Below are 17,587 nucleotides of genomic sequence, written 5' to 3'. Positions count from 1 at the left end.
CTGCCCTGATCACACACTGCCAATGACCACGAGTCACCAATGTCTGCAGGGGCAAAATACAAACAGAAGTGAAAAACACACATAGCCAAACCTGTGTGGATGTGTGTGTGCCAATGCAGGAAACTTTGGGTTGAGGTCCGCCCATCTCTAGAGATCTTGTGCTCCGATAAAAAGACAGATTGTGAAAGAGAGAGAGAGAGAGAAAGAAAAAAAGAGGTGTTTGCTTTTCTCCTTTCCTGCTGCTGCCTAAAAATGGAAAATGACTGCATACAGTGCCCCAAATCTGCCCCTAAATTCGCTCTTTAACACACACACACACACACACACACACACACACACTCACACACACACACAACACACACACACACACACACACACACACACACACACACACACACACACCCTCCAACTGCCCCTAGGCCTCTGCACAGGAAGTGGTTTGACTGAGCGAGATCTACATGATGACGCTATCACCTTGTTCCACTCTAGCTGTTGAAACATGTTGTGCTTACGGCATCCATATGAGTTTGTACATGTGACAGCCTATTCATCTGGGTTTTCCTGTTCAAACACTGGCACACAGCCATGTTTTTCACTTTTAGACGGCCCGTGCTGGTTTAGTAAATTCACGCAACAGTGTTTACGTGCAGTGTAATCAGTCGGAAATGCGACCGACTCATAAGTGACTGCTGAACAACCCGCGAAAACTCTTCAGCCTGTCCTAGAAAATCCACAGCGCAGTGTTACAAATGCCTGACTTCTGCTTCCTGAATGTAAAAAGCTGCCCCTCCCCCTTCCCCCTTCCCTCCTCTCTGTACCCTTGATCACATGTTCCAGTCACCTGACCAGAAATAGGTGGGACCAAGGAGAGCACATGCCGTAGCCAGATGGTGCACTCTAGATGTAGACTGCTATTTCCAGTTTGTAACCCCACATATTTACTCAAACAGTATGTCAGACTGAGCACGCTCAATCTCTTATCTGTGGCCAATGTGTGTGTCTGTCTGTCTGTCTGAGATCTGACCTTCAGACTTCCTTTTCACCACTTCTCCTTTCTTACCTTGAGTGAGTCGAAGCAAGCGATGACCCGTCCGTTGTCCACCTGACAGCTCTTGGCCGGATGAGCGAACTTGCACTCCTGGTCCGAGCGTGAGCACGTGCCCCTCTGGAACTCCCTACATACCTCAAGTGTCAGCCACTTTGTGTCACGCATGTGTGCCATGTTCATCGCCATGGCAAAACGCTGGCAAAAGTTATTCCGAGCTGAAATCTGTTCAAGCGTGAATAAAGTACCTCTCGTGTTTTAACGTTTTTCTTTTGTCTGTGTGTATTTGTTGTTAAAGTCTGTGATGCGTGTATGTGACGTCGATTGAGAGGGCTCCTTTTCCAACGCGAAATGTTGCAGGGCGAATGTGATTGGATAATCTTTTGGATCAACCAACCACAGAAGAAGGGTTTATATCCAGGAGACGACTAGCAATGAAGTTGCCGCTCTCTGCCTGACTTTTCTCTCTCAGTGTTTCTTGCTGAACGGTCTCACTTACAACATTCACAAGCCAAGGAGGCAAACAGATGAGCGGGCCAAACAGAGAGCCCTCTGGTTAGGTGCAGTGAAGCAGGCAACAGAGGCGATAGTCTGGGTGTAGCCTGCTACAGGAAGGTTAAGGACACTGAGGACCGAGTGGAGGCTTAGAGGGCTGAAGGCGAACGTCCAAGGCAAGGTGGGTGAGATGCTGCGTGGGCCTAATGGTGTGTTGGGCTGCTGTGGTAAGGCTGTTGGGCTGGTGGAGGGCTGTCCGGTGGGGAGAGCTGAGGCTGGAGCCCGGCTTTGAGGAGTGGATGGTGATGGATGAGCAGGTCGGAGCGTAGGCTGCGAGGTGGGTGTGGCCGCTGTCCTTGTACTCGTGTTACTGTGGCGGCAAGCGAGCGAGGCGGGGCGGAGGGTGGAGCTTCAGCTGTAGAAGCAGGTCGAAGCTGCAGCAGACATCAGGGAAGGCACTTCCTCTGGGGAGAGAGAAAGGAGGGAAAGAAAGATTAGGCTGATGACACACATCCAAAGAAAACTTTTAAGGTTTATTTCTCTTTCATTTCTCTCTCATAGAAGGTTCTGACCTGCAGCATTTTTTTGTAATCTGCTGCTAAGCTATGCAGCTGTGGGCATGAAGAATATGTAAAAATGCCAGAAATGCAGTGGTGTCAGCTGAAACAAATACAACTTTCACCCGCTTTGCAGTCTAAACACACGTGGTGCGCAATGACGCTCATCACGCCACACCACACACACACACCACACACACACACACACACACACACACACACACACACACACAGCAGCCATTTACAACCTTCCAACTCTTCTGGTCAACGCAGGAAAATCTGATCAAATCCTGTATCACTTACAGTTGAGTACAGCAAAGCCGGCCATTGCAAATGTGTTTAGAGGTGAAAGAAAGGGAAGAGAGTGAAAGCAGAGGGGAAGTCGAGGCAGGGCAGGAGGTTAGTCATTTCCCTTCTTGCGAAGCGGTGTAAGAGTGGGGACCAATGAGTTTGCAGAGTTGCAGCAACATTCTGGGCTGAGCGCCAGGTGAGAGCAGGGGGAGGAGCAAAGAGGAGGCTGACCTGCCTGCTGCTGGAGGAAGAGAAAGAGAGAGACAGGCTAAACTAATCACTATGCTCACTAGTTCCACTAGACTACCTGATTTCTTGCGAAACAAATGATATATTTTTCTAACAAACAACCTTTGACTAAATATCCCAGATAATATTATTCTCCATGAAATCAAAAAAAAAAAAATTCTAAATAAAAACAGTACCATTATGATCACAGCAAGACTGCGAGGATCTCACACAGATATGAACTTGCCTGCTGTGATAATATCATGTGTATTTCACTCATAAACCAAACTTCCCATTTATCAAACTTTTTTTTTTTTTTTTTATGTATTTATTTTTAAATATTTGCAGTGGTTTCTATTTTTGGTGAATGCATTGTACGGGGTTTGCTAGGGGAATTTGAATGATTGGGCTCCCGTGGGCCTAGTGTGCTCTTATCGCACAGGCGGGGTAACTCACCACACCCTGTGTAGAGAAGTGGCTTTTCCCAGAACAGCGTGTGCACCTTCAGCAATGCTACGAACCACTTCTAACTTTACAGCAGTGCAACACTGCAACACGCTATATCAGAGCTCTGCAGCAGTACAGCCCAGGTCATGATGACCCAGCAACATGGATATATGTTACAGAGTGAAGGGAGGGGAAACTGCTTCGGTTCACCTTGGATAACCCCTATGCTAGCAAAAGTAGCTTTACAGCTACAAATGACCTTTGGAGTGCAAGCATAATCATAACACAAACACTACAACAAGCCTACCCCTGCAATACACAGACACCGTCCATATCATGCACTTTAGAGACTAAAACCAATGAACTTTTCAATAATATTTTCAAAACAACAGAAAAGATGTATCACCTTACTGCTAAATATTTTCAAATGACAGATAATAACATTTTATTCGATGATAGGCAGTAATCTTTATATGTCAGTTTTATAGTATTTTCATGCCAAAAATAACATTTTGAAGTGCGGCAAGATTGAATGTCTTGTTTTGGAATGAGACTTCATAATTTTATCTTCATCGCTGTGAAAATGTCAAGTCAGCCAAGTCTAATCTCTCTGTGTAACCCTGTATGCACTAGCACCTGTGTTCTTAATATCATATAATATTGATATTACAAGTATTTATTGCTACAGCTCAGTCTGACAGGGCTGATGGCAACACACTTTTACTATCCAAATATACATTGTAATAAGGTGAAGTTCAGGTGAGTGCGGATCATCTCAGAACTCATCAGACTCAACTCCAGCCACATCTGGACACAAAGTAATGAGGTGGAATAGAGATATCTATTTTGACATGTTTTAAATTGAAGGTGCCGAAGGGGCTGTCTTCAATCAAATGAGAGAAGGTGATGACTCGATGCATGACAACGTGCCCCCCTGCATTCTGTCTGGCTGCCTAATCTGTTTCTATGGCTGATGAGCACATACTGTATCTATGAGAGAGAGACGATGTAGTATGGTGTAAGACAGTGCCAGAGTGATAATGAGCGCTCATTATGATCCATCATGTCTGGACATGAGTGTCCTTCCCATATTGATTTCTTCATCTCTATGGTCTTTCTTGTCAGTATGCCACTCCCTCTATCTAATTCCTCTTTAACTGTTCTTTGTCTCCAAGGCACCCATTTCAAATGACTGTTTAATATGATCTACTTCTCTTCTCTAACCACAGAATGTATACTGTTTTTACCAGTGGATCCTACTCTACTTTGGTCTTGCTGTTTTCCCCATCCTCTCCAACTCCATCCATGCCTCTGCCTTTGTGCCCTCAATGTGACTGTCTGGCCTGTGTTCTCGTCCAACATCCTCCAGCAGCACTCCCTCTTGCAAGCTGGTGCAAGGTCAACCACACTGGAGGAAGGAAAGATTGCGTGGTGTGTTTGTGCACCATGTTAAAAGGAGGCCAGAGAGAGAGAGAGAGAGAGAGAGAGAGAGAGAGAGAGAGAGAGAGAGAGAGAGAGAGAGAGAGAGAGAGATCGTATGCTTCCTATCACCCTTTAGGACACGTGGCAGAAACATTACATGACTGCAAGAAGAGGAAGTGTGTGTCTTCAATATCAGCACATCACCATCAGCTCACAGTCATGTGACACCAGCATATGCCTCAACGGCCCAAACCGTTTCTGACTCAAAAAAGCAATTCTGACCGTCTTCTATTTTGTCTTGGTTATGCTGTCGAAATGCACTCTTCACCGCCACTGAAAGCGCAAACTTTGCAAAACTGCAAAGTTGGCAGTGACTTGCACGGTGCACTGTGATGGATGGCGCTCAGACATTATGAGGTTTTCTTGAACACAGAGAGCTGTATTGTTATTAAGGCATGTCTCAACTGATTGAAAAGTTAGAGCAATCAAAACAACATGCGTTTTGTTAATCTGGGCTGGTCTTCATGCTGTCAATGTGACTAACTGCTAGAGACAAGAGGGAGTGGTTCACAGTTATGGTAAGACTTCCTAAAAAATGGCCAAGTGGCACAATAGTTGTCTAGTTTAGCATAGTCTCACACTGCCAGACCTATCTATACAGTGCTGTAGAGTAAGGTCTGGCTACAACACATACATTCTAGGATAGGAGAAAAAAACGCTCAGGGTTGTTTGCATTTCTTTCTTTCATCACAATCGTCTTGGGCGGCGCTAAGCTCTGGACGCAGCAACGGTGGCTCTGCAAAAATAGTCTCGGGAAGGAACTTGTTCTGGTGGAACATTTGCACCCCGCAAAAGAGAACGCCACATGCAATATTAAATGAAGTTAACTGTTCACATGATACAGTAACGTGAGCTATTTCAATTAGCTAGATACATGGTTAAACGTCATTTGCTTTTACCAGCGTATCGCCTTGTGTACTTCGTCTGCAGCAATCCCCACCAATACGTCCCAGTTAGATCGTAAATGCTGTAAACATATTCTTTTTAAATCTTTACAATCATTCCCCTTAAGAACAAAGCAGGTCTGCCTTGTTGCACGTCCCACATTTTCTTCAAAACTTTTTTAGCGTGTAGCTTGGTAGCTCAAAGTTTGTTTTTGTTTCCGGAAGCCAAAGGATTTTGAGAATAGCAGCACACAGAGAGCAGAAGGTGAGGGACATCAGGCGCGTGTCTCATGCGCCGGATGTCCCTCCGTCAGTCAATTATACTGGAAATGTACTTGGATTGATCCAGACTAAGTTTAGCATAGCTTAACACCAAAGGGCATGAGTTACTGGAGGCTCCATTCTGCGTAATTGTATATGAAATAACACACTGGGGTTAACTGATGCAGTATGAGGGGAGATGCTACTTGTTATATTGCAACATCTGCTATGGCAGCCTAACCAACAAACCACAGCTTCTAGCTTGGAGTTCCTATTTTCAACATGGACTGCAGAGAAAGAGGTGTCCTTCTCTTTTGGTTTGCTGCTGTTGAGTAAAAGGAGTTGTTTCAGCATGTTGACAGAGCTGGAGTCAGGGTGACAGTGTGCTGAGACAGGTCATCTCAGTGGAGGACACTGGAGGAAATGCAACACCCCAAGCAACGCTCCTGCTGCTCCATGTGCTCAGAATATAGCATATATTGCCCTCACTGACCTTTACACATACACATACACACTAGCGCATATTTGGACACGTGAGCATGCTCTCCTCGCCGTCTCTTGATCTTTTTCGCTCAAACACACACATACTGAGAGGCTAAGGGCTTCTACTCTATCCACCGTAGCTCTTGTACATCACATGCATCCCTGAGTTGGCTGCATTTCTTTTGGCTGAGTAAACTGCTTTTCTTTTGGTGATGTGACCTTTCATGTTGGTTGAGGGATCGCACCCAGTGAGGTCTGCATAAAATTAGTATAAGGGCTAGGAATGCATAGTAGATCCAAATACCATTGAAGGCAGGTGTTGGACCAATAAAGACAGCAATGAAAACATTAGGGAAAAGTCTGCACACAGTAGCTCAACTGTGTTGCTATGTTTTCTTATAAGGGCTAGGGCAACACGCGTTGCATTAAAATGAAATGACGAATACACTATGTATCTATACTATATATTTCTACGTTTTGGAGTAGAGGATATAGTCCGTCATTTCTTGCTAATTTGAGTATAACCATTGTTGATATTGTTATCAACCTACTAATCATATCAAGTTGTCATCTCCTCTCAACTATTAGTTTAACTGACTTATTTGTCATCGGATTAAATAACATGGTTCTGAAAGTGAGTCTTCGGCTAGGAACGCACAACAAACAATGCCTATTGACTCCTCCGAGAGCAAACCTCTGGAGACAATTAGATCTCTTGTTTAGCATAAATGGACAGAGCTATGCACACACATGCACGCGTGCGCACGCGCACACACACACACACACACACACACACACACACACACACACACACACACACACACAAACCTCTATGTGTACTTAAATTGTGGTGAATATCTGACTGTGTGCAACTCTGCATCTTTCTGAGTGTGTATATATAATGATGTGGTTAAGTCAACAGGCAGTGAGGATAATGGCTGGCCTTATGGTTTAAAGTGACCATATGTAACTTCTACATGTTTCTGAAACTGTGTAATATTCCATCTGATGATCATAAATAGAGCTTTGTATAGTAACGAAGTAGAACTACTTCACTATTCTACTTAAGTACTAAAAGACTGTATCTGTACTCTGCTGGAATATTATTTTTTTCTCCTACTTCCGCTTTTACTTAAGTACATATTTTCGATGAGTTTAATACTTTCACTCCGATACATTTTTTATGTGCTGCATCGTTACTTGTTACTGTTGTGAATTCCTCACGCTACGGAGACTGTGTAGGTTACAGTGTGTGTAGGCTACGTAGTTACGTCAGAGTCAGAGACGATGTAAGTTTGTACTCTTTCTATTTAGTTATTGTTGCAGCAGATGAAGCTATTCCTGAGTTGTTTCAGTCTGCAGAGTACTGAATGTTAACCGTTTGACCCTGTGATGTGAAGCTGCTAGTTTATCTGTATTTTGCTAACTTGCTAACTTTCCACTGTACATCACACATTTTATTTCAGTATTTGTTAATACGTGATTAATAACCCACTGTTATATCAGATAATAGTAGTTATAACAGCTGTGACATTAACGTACCTTTTGGGGTTTATTTCAGAAATTTCCTTTATATCCAGCAATGTATCCAGCAATAAGTTTACAATGCGTGATGTGGTTGTACGTCAGTAGCCAACATTAAATTACGTCCCCCCCTTCCATTTAGCGCAGACATTTTATTCCTTTTAGGATTTCTTCCGTTTGTGTTGGCCTACTATTTTCTTTTCCCTTGTCCCCCTGTACTTGTGTAAAGCATCCGTGGGTTTCATGAAATGTGCTATATAAGTTATTATTACGTTGGTTGCTACAACAATCTCTTAATGCTTTGGCTCGTGACACAGTGACAGTGATATGACAGTGAGTTTAGCTCACGAGACATCCAGAGTAGGCTAAGTTACCGTATGCAACAATCGAAATGCAACAATCCATCTGCAACGTTTTCTCTTATTGTAAATGAATGATTTTCTGTCTGAGCAAATCGACTATAGCCTCTTGGTAACACTAACTCAGTAATCTACAGTGGGTAATACAGCACCGTAAAGAAAAGACCTTTACAAAAGCAGGTGTGGTAAAACACTACCACTTTTGTCCAAAGCAGCCCCTAGAATCAACACAAACAGAAAGTTACATTCAGCTACTTTAATGAGTGGCTCATTGGCTCACATTTATGTTGTCTGTGTCAATGTGCTGGGACATAGTCAGGCTGGTTTCCACATATACAGACCGGTTTCATGTTTAAGTAAAGCTTGAAAAAATTAGAGGAAAAACATGGCAAATGCAAAGGATGAATGGTTTGATGAGGACTTAAATGATGTGAGTTGTATACCATGAACCTAGCCGTCACCAACTGAACACCTGTGGGAGATTTTGGACAGGTTTATTAGAGATGATTAAAATCTATGCCATTTTTTATTAAAGCTGTTATGGCAGATCATGGTGGACAAAGACCTTACTACGAAGCTTTTCATGTTATTTTTCCCCCCCTTTAATTTGCACCCATCTGTATATATAGAGGTATTGCCTAACCTAGTTGTTATCCCATATACAGACATCAATATAAACAGTAGGCCAAGGAAATAATTATATTGTTGACCTAATAGTTGCTGTGACTTTTGTCTTTTCCAAACACATCATAGCAGTTTTGTGTAACAAAAATTGGCTGAAAAGTAGCACAAACTGTTAGTCTCAAACCACACACTTACTGTTGTCCTAAAATGTTTTATTTTTATGACATATTTGCACATATCTTAGCCTGGTTGACAACAGACCCTTCTCAGTTGTAACTGAGAGTGGGTCTGGGCAAGCTTCATTCACAGCTCATTTCCAAAGGGGTGTCACCAACGGACGCCGCTCAAATGCCTCTGGGAGCAATTGGATAGTCCTTCAACCAATCAGACCAACGATCTGGGTGACGTAGCAGCTACAGCGGCATCAACGGGTTGCTGCGCTTCGGTGGCCGTCATGTTGAATGTAAACAAAAAGCTGCTTGCCGTCGCTGCGCTATCGTCATTGTGTAAAGCCCGCCTCGACGGTTGTGATTGGTGCCTCGATTTGGAAAAATTGGAAATGGACTTGAAAGGGCTCTTGGCCAAACTGACTTGCAGAGCAAATCTCAAATTTGCCGGAAGTTCGTCAGGGTTTTCCCAGGCTACACATATCTATCTATCTATCTATCTATCTATCTATCTATCTATCTATCTATCTATCTATCTATCTATCTATCTATCTATCTATCTATCTATCTATCTTATTACAAATAGACATACATTTAGAACAGAATATTTTTCATTTCTGAGCATACAACATGGTTGTGTGCCTTCTGGTAATGGCTTACATATTTTACCACATGTAAGCCATTCACTTCTTTATCAGTATATTACATGCAAACATCCTTCACCAGTGACCAATTTCATCTTCTGCACTAGTTATCTGTATCATTTTAATTTAGTTAATCATTTTCATGGAGGACAGGCCATGCTAATGTACCCACATCCACTGGCTTGTGCTGGGGCCTGCTTCTAATATACAGAGGCAAACAGAACCAGTGCAGTAACAATCATAGAAACAAAGGCTAGGCAGCGGGATAGCTACAAAGAGACTGTGAGAGAGACTATGTCAATTGGGGCAGGATTGTGTTATTAAATGTTATAGTCATCTATCTCGGCTTCAGAGATGGAGAGGTTTAAAGACGTCAAGGCTGTAAGCAGGAGCTGATTCAACTGGGCTGAAGAAGAACAAGGGCGGGCTTGTGTTGACACGTGTACTTCTGGACAGAACAGCAAAGAAATAACGAGACACTTATTACTGACTGCACAAACGGCAGCTTCGACATGCTGCTCGCCCTGCTTATTATTACTGTTGTGTGGTTCAGATGCAGGTGGACACTGACTTTGCTTCCTCTCTACTGCATTATCTGATAAATAATTATTACTGACTACCTGAAAAGAATAGAAATAGGTAGATATTATGGCTGAAGTGAATTCATTTATAGCTTAAGCTTGAAATAACGTCAAATGGAAGGTGTCTTACTCATCCAAAGCTGTGTCAAAGTGTTGCTCAGAGGGGTTGAAATGTGGTCACAACACAGTAGGAACATACAGTGAAGCCCTCGTGTAATAAAGGCTTAACCTGTCAGCGCAGATTCAGCCATGCACATAATCCTGTCTGCAGGGCAGATCCTAGCTTATAGGCAACACACATAAATGCAGAGCAATTTGTACCCAAGTTCACATACAACAAATGAGAGAGCTATATCACCTTTGACATTATTGGCCATAATATTCACGTTGACAATAACAACAGCACGCTCCTCAGGCTTAAAGAAATCGATAGTCTACCAGCAGCAGAGCTACCATTAGGATTTTAGAAAGTCTCAACAATGCAATCTGCCACACATCTGTCTGTGTTGCGCTTGCTTGCATATGTGTACTTGTGTGTGAGTGCTACTGTCTGAGCCACCCTGAATCCCTCCAAGTCACAACAACAACAACATTCCTCATCACTGCCCCAACCACGGACACACCAGCAAGAGGAAACCCAGAGAGGCGAGGGGGAGGAGGGCAGAGGTGGCGAGGAGAGGGACAAAGAGGGGAGAGAAAGAAAGGCTAAAGTTTAAAGCTCTAAAGAGCCTCTGGCTTTCACATACCATATTTTACCAGAATCATGTCCTGCTGTTATTCAGACAGTTTTTAGACTCTCCGAAATTAAGAATGGCAGTAAAAAAAAACTTTTAAATTATTGTTTCTAACAAATAGCAGGTTATTATCGCACGTAAGAAAACACTTTGAGTCTGTTTACCTTGGCACGATCCACACAGACAAACTTAACTCAACTCCTGAAAGAAAGAAAACCATCACAGGGCAATCTCACGTTATCTCCCAAAGCCTTAATAAAGTACGAAGGTACTTACTTTCACTCCAGTTTAAACACAGACAAGTAAAATCCCTCCATTTACTGGGTCTCCTTCTCCCTGTCTTTATCGTTCCTGCCCCTCTTTCCTTCTGCCTTCAACTTTCTTCCTCTCTCTCAGCTACTCCCCCTCTGTCAGACGCATGAAAACACTCACTTAGTCACACACACACACACACACACACACACACACACACTCCCACAGACAGAGTCACCCTCTCACACACTCTCTCCTCCCGCGACCCGGAATGCTTGGCAAGATCCGACTGTACTGAAATACTGTGCTCACCATATAAGGTAGCAGCAGCTCCACATGTCACACGTAATTTACATGCAGCCAGGCGGGAGTTTTGCCTTACACAGCAGCACACACACGTAGACATACACAAACACACATGCAAAACCATGCTTCCCCCTTTAGGCTGACGCAGCAAGGCAGGGAAGAGGTACAAGAGAATCAAATTTACCATTCTCCTTGTTAACCAAGCCCTGCAGGATAACTCCCAACATGTCCAATGTTGAGTCAGACGGAGGGAATGAAAGCTGAGTGGGCGATCTATTGATCCTCTCTACTGCTTCCTGGAACAACCATGGCCCTCCAAACACACACACACACACACACACACACACACACACACACACACACACACACACACACGCACACGCACACGCACATGCACACACACCAGCAAATTTTCTTGCTAACTAGCGCTACCCTCAGGAAGTAGCTATTGTGTGACTGTCTGCTTTGAGCCAAGAATGTGTCTTACTGTGTGTCTGTCTGTGTGTGTTTGCGCATGTTTGTATGCCTATATCTATAAAACAAGCAGGAACAGATCAATGTTAACCCTTTGGCCCACATACTGAACACACGCACGCACACACACACACACACACACACACACACTAAGGCAAGCAATCCCCATATCTCTACCTATGTTTCAGTACAGGCTCTTACTTTGGAAAGTAAAGACTGCAGCACACACAGGAGGAAAGATCGAGATAAACCAATGAGACAAGGAGGTAGGTTATGAACCAAGCTCTTACCTCTCACATAGCACTCCAGTTTGTGTGTGTGTGTGTCTGTGTGTGTGTGTTTGCTTCCGCGTGTCGATTGACTCTGTGTTTATGCGTGTGTTCAGACAGGCCGCGACAGCAGACCCCCAGGCACCGGCTGGACCATTCTCAGGCAGGCAGGCAGAGCGCAGCTAGGCAGAGCGACTGGCAGAAGACAGGCAAGCGAGTGAATCAGCAGCGAATGAGTAGAGGAGCTGTGCGGAGCCGAGCACCAGAGTGAGAGAGAGAGAGAGAGAGAGAGAGAGAGAGGGAGAGAGAAGGAGAGAGGGAGGGAGGAAGAGAGAGAGCAGGAGTGTTTGTCTGTGAAATTGTGTGTGTGTGTGTGTGTGTGTGTGTGTGTGTGTGTGTGTGTGTGTGTGTGTGTCTACGTTGCAGCGTTGGCTGTGTGCGCTAGTGTCTCCCCTCCCCTGCCTCTTGAAGTGGCTGTGCTGAGCTGTGCTGAGATGGGCTGGGCTGTGTCTCTACTGACTCCACAGCCTCTGGATCGTCTGTCTGCTGCCCGAGGAAAGTGGTGCTCGCTGGGTGGCAGTAGCAACAGCTGTGGAGGAGGAGGAGGAGGAGGAGGAAGAAGAGGAGGAGTGACTGCACTGAGCATACAGATCCTGCAGTCCCTTCTCCCTCCCTCCCCTTCTTGCTGAAGGCTGGCCACGCCCCCCCTTAAACAACACCAGGAAGTGCTGGTTCGGTTACAGCAACACTGCCCTTGCCTATCCAGTGAAGCTGAGGAAGGAGAGAGGGAAGAGGAAGGGAGGAAGGAAACATTGGGAAAGCACAGCAAGACGATAAAGAAAGGATAAAAGAAGGGAAATCAGTCACAGAAAAAGCGAGAGTGACAAAAGGGCATCAGAAATGAAAGCTAGGCTAGTGATGAGGAAAGAGTGAGACAGAAACGAGTGAAAGAAGGGATTTAATGAGGTAAGGACGAATAAGGATAAAAAACAGCAGTTGGAATAAAACAACAGATTAAGGGGTGTGGAGGAAAGAAAGATAGAAAGAAATTGACAGGGAGTTTGTGACAGACTAGGTCTGGCTTCTGTCAGGGTCCCCTCCTCTGCTGTGGCATGCAACCCTCTAACACCTCAGCTCAGCCTCACACTCACAGCTCTTGCCCACACTAAAAAAGCAGGACACAATGAACTGCACCAAATCACATTGGACTACGCTAGTAAGTGGTTACACATTCAGAGTAACACAGAGCGTGTAAATAATCGGGAAATGGCTATTCAAAAAGAAACAGACCAGTGCCGTTTGGCTGCAGGTCAGCAACATATTATGAAAACCGGGACAACACTGAGGCAACTGCTGCTGCCAACTTTCCTATATTGTTGTTGACGCAAGGCTTCTGCCACCAGAACCCATGCAACCAGGGGAAAGCCAGAGAGGCTAAAAGAGTCTCCAAGAATTTGATTTGGACTTAATGCTGCAATATCCGGTAGCCATGGAGATAGTGGCCTTGGCATCTGCAGGAATCTTAACAGATTTTGAGCTGTGTTCTGGTGTCTGATCCTGCATATTGTCTATGACTCACTTATTGTGATCAAGGAGAAAGTGCATTCATAATGCTGAACTGACATTAGCTTTGCGATGTATTTTCATTTTGAAAAAAGAAAAAAAAAATTCCACACACTGCAGCTGAATTCAGTTTGACTGAGATCACACCTGCATCCATATTCGCAGAGAGATGTAAGAACCCTTTCTTTCTTTGGTGTATTTAAATAAACATGTATACTACTACGAACAATTACCCCAATGCTTCTCCTATGTAAAACTGTAACACCTGACTTTCTGTTCCACCCCTTCTTTCTCTCTCTGGACCAGTTTCTATAGCTGCACAGCTCTGTTTAATACAAAGCTGGTGATAAGTCATCTCTAATTTACACAGCAGGCCCTTAAACCCCCAGTGACAATTTGTGGTAGAGCCCCAGCAGCAGTGCTAACCTTTTACCTAGCCAATATTCTGGTGCAATGTGCCTGTGTATTCAGGGAGAACCGAAAAGATGTTGTATAGTCCAGACAAAAGGAAGATGTCATAGGATGCCACAGTATTCTTTTTTGAGTTGATCAAATTTAGATATAGACAGTGCCATTGTTAGCTACAACAGCAAAGTGCATGCCTTAAATCTATTTCCAACCGTCATTCATTAGTGAAGGAAGGAGATCTATTTCCAACTATGGAAACGGCCCTGCTAGTACACATACAGTATGTCTTTTAGATTAGCACAGCAATCTGTTTGACTGCTGATCAATGGAAGCAGCAGGTCATTCGAACCTCCGAATGGAGTTTTCCTTGACCCATAATGAAGAAGCGTGGTGATTGATGTTGTTCTGGCTCAATAGGAGACACATTAGCAACGCCTCCAAAGATCTGGGCGTTCTGAGAAACTCAGCCACTGACGTGGAATTTCCCCTCTTCTACTGCAGCTGAGTGTATGCCAGTGCTTCTGCTCCTTTCGGTCTCTGCGTCTCTCTTTTACTCGTCTGCCTTGCTGCTCCATATTTCCTATTCATAATCATTCTTTATATGTCCTCTATGAGTCTGTGTTTTCATCACTTTGTCTCACTCATGACTACATCTTAATTCAACTAAATTTCCCCACAAACAACCACAAGCACTATTTCGCACAACCCGCAGATGCATATTCCCCCTAGTCTAATCAGACGTACAAAATGAATATAGAGCCAAACCTTGCAGTTACCAGAAGGTTTGCTCATACGGTTTTATTCGGCATATAATCTTATCAAATGTACAACAGGAGCCCATTTCTCCTTTTCTGGTTCTTTTTTCTTTATCTGAAGTCACTTATTGTAACTTCCTGCTCTTGTGTGTCTTACGGATAAGAGGACGTTGTGAACGTTGTTCTCTATAGGAGATCAATGAGGCCGTGGAGCTGTTTAGGTATGAGCAAAGAGCGACAGGCATCAACATCCTGAGGTTGAGCAAACTGTTAACCAACTGAAAACAGGAAGAGGTGTGTGTATGTGGTGGAGTTGAAGGGGAATTCCACCGACTTTACACATTGAGATCAGTGAACTAGTCATGGGGAGAGAGTCTGAAAAAGTAACCCTAAAAATGTCATTATCAAGTTGCATTAATTGTGAGATTTTCTGTTGCATCAATTTTGTTCATTCTTTTTTATTATCTGTATTTTGCGAGTCCTACATATATATGAACGTAAAGTCCTAAATTAAAGAGTAAAAGAGTAATTTAATAAGGAAAGAACTCCCTCACACTCTATTCTTCACACAACACATGAACCCTAAACCAACACAGTCTGGAATGGGTGACCCTTCTGCCTCTGACAAGCCATCAAATCCTAACCCTTCACATTCGTCCACCCTTATTTTCTCTCCCTCCTCCCTGATGAATGCAACTTTCCACCTTAAGCTTCCCTATCATCTCAGCGCTCTGCTATTTCCCAGCACTCTGTAAATGACATTGGCTGGCTGATGTGAACTCTCACTCCACTGAGGAAATGTCCTAGAGCTCTTGTGTGCCAAAATATGACGGCTCATCTATCACTAAGGCCGCAAATACACATTACACTCCTATTACAGACCATCACAGCAACAACTGTAACGGTACACGGTCTTGCGGAAAGGCCCACAGCAGGGCGCTGCATTCAATGGCAGCCATTTCACTATAGCTTATTTTAGAGGCTGCATAATGATATAACAAAACATTGCTTTGAAGAAATATCTACAACTCAAACTACTTTTGCTATATGTTACTTTAGAATACGTGGCGAGTATCCCATCTAAACAAAGATGTTAAAAACATGCTACAAATTACTAAAAATGTAAATAAAAGTGGGACAAATTGTAAATGTGTGTATGACAGTGTGGAAAATTGCAGTCCACTTCCTCTGCTGCATAATTGTGGTTTTCTCTTAACTTTGCTCCAGCAACAGCAGGTGCAATTCAAGCTGTCAGGTTTGAAATACAGAGAGGAAATAGCACCCTGTCTCACCCCATCTGAGACCATTATGTGTGTGTGTGTGTGTGTGTGTGTGTGTGTGTGTGTGTGTGTGTGTGTGTGTGTGTGTGTGTGTGTGTGTGTGTGTGTGTGTATGTGTGAGTGTGTATGTGTGTGTGTGTGTGTGTGCGTGCGTGTGTATGTGCACCATTTAAGCTTGAAGCTTATCTTGAAGATAAAATAAAAACGAATGGAAACACCCTTTGCAAAGAGGTCTTTAACTCCAGCTTCCAGCCATTTTTCTGTCTAAATGTAGCCTGCAAATATACTGCTGCGAATATCAAATAAACTCTACTTACATCCCAATCTTCTTACAAACTTTATATCACCATACAAAGTTGTATAAAGAGACAAATACTGCAAATGGTGGCTTTCCTACAGCTGACAAAATTAACGTATTTGCAAAGTATCAGAGAAAAAACTTTGTTGAAAAAAGGGAATCTTTATCAACTACACAATTATGAAATTGTATGAAACAAATCAATTGAAAACACTGAATAATACCAAAAAAGATTTAAAAACAGACATTAATACTACAGAAAATGATTTTAGAGCCAGTGAGCTTACCTGTGTGTCTGTCTATCGCTGACGTGCCACTGGGATAGACAAAGTCATTTCAACACAGGTCACGCTGACGCAATGCACTATGGGACAAACTAACATCTTCATTTCTCTCTTCCTGTACTTCTCTCACTCTCATCTCTCTCACTCTCATAATAGCAGCTTCTGCTTGGCAACGGCCATACCACAAATGTGGTCAGGTTTACAGCGAACCATCACTGCGCAACATCAAGTCTCCATGACAACCACTCTTTATCTAATTTGCATCTTCTGCTTGCATTATCTACTGATGCCAAATATGGTCACCTTGTTATTTCCCCCCGCCTCTCTCTGCATTCCTTTTTTTTTTTTTTTTTTTTAACTTCCCCTTTGCCTCACATTGTCACAACTGTGTGTAGTTTGTGTCTAATGTATATGCGTACACAGACATGTGTGCATGCTTGCAGCCTGGGAGTGTGTAAAAAGAGGAAGTGCCTGTGACATTAGACCAGTTTGCAGCCTGAGAGATAAGCGGTGAAACAGCTTTTTCAAATCAGGAAGTGGAGTGTTGTAAAGGCTGCTGTTGAGGGAACTAAAAAAAGAAAGGGCACTTGCAGTATGTTATCACAATCCACCCATGGCAGGTACATCGTCACAGGATTTCACTTACCCCCTTCGGTTCTTCTTCTGTGAAGTTGGTGAGAGCATTTGGCCACCTCCTCTTCCTCCCCCAAGGACTGTGTCTATCAAACTATCACTGGAATGTTGAACCAGGCCCCTGGAGCCCACACATACAGCAACACTCAGCAGCACTCAGCACCTGTCTTCGACTGCCAGCACAGAGAAAGAGACGCGGTCAATCACACTGGACAGCACAGCAAAGAGGAAAGAGCAGTGGAGAGTGGGAGGCAGACAA

The 17,587-nt window shown here is 43.7% G+C and overlaps 1 protein-coding gene across 24 annotated transcripts in view; it reads right to left on the bottom strand.

Moving 5' to 3' along the window:
• Positions 1-17,363, bottom strand: part of LOC120567653 (muscleblind-like protein 1) — a 45,948-nt gene extending 28,585 nt beyond the window's left edge. For 8 of the 24 annotated variants that reach the window (XM_039814597.1, XM_039814603.1, XM_039814600.1 and 5 more), the window contains exon 1: positions 1,061-1,234. In XM_039814597.1, the coding sequence (XP_039670531.1) occupies positions 1,061-1,234 (174 nt within the window). Of the gene's footprint in view, positions 1-91; positions 301-1,060; positions 2,005-2,400; positions 2,671-11,082; positions 11,448-12,128; positions 12,408-12,526; positions 12,676-16,698; positions 16,855-17,341 lie in introns of those variants that run through there. The other 16 variants (XM_039814594.1, XM_039814601.1, XM_039814605.1 and 13 more) reach the window with 14 other exon arrangements.
• Between the last annotated feature and the right edge of the window lie 224 nt (positions 17,364-17,587).

Source organism: Perca fluviatilis, chromosome 11, assembly GCF_010015445.1.
Source record: "Perca fluviatilis chromosome 11, GENO_Pfluv_1.0, whole genome shotgun sequence".
Classification (NCBI taxonomy): Eukaryota; Metazoa; Chordata; class Actinopteri; order Perciformes; family Percidae; genus Perca; species Perca fluviatilis.
This window is presented reverse-complemented; position numbering and strand designations above follow the sequence as displayed.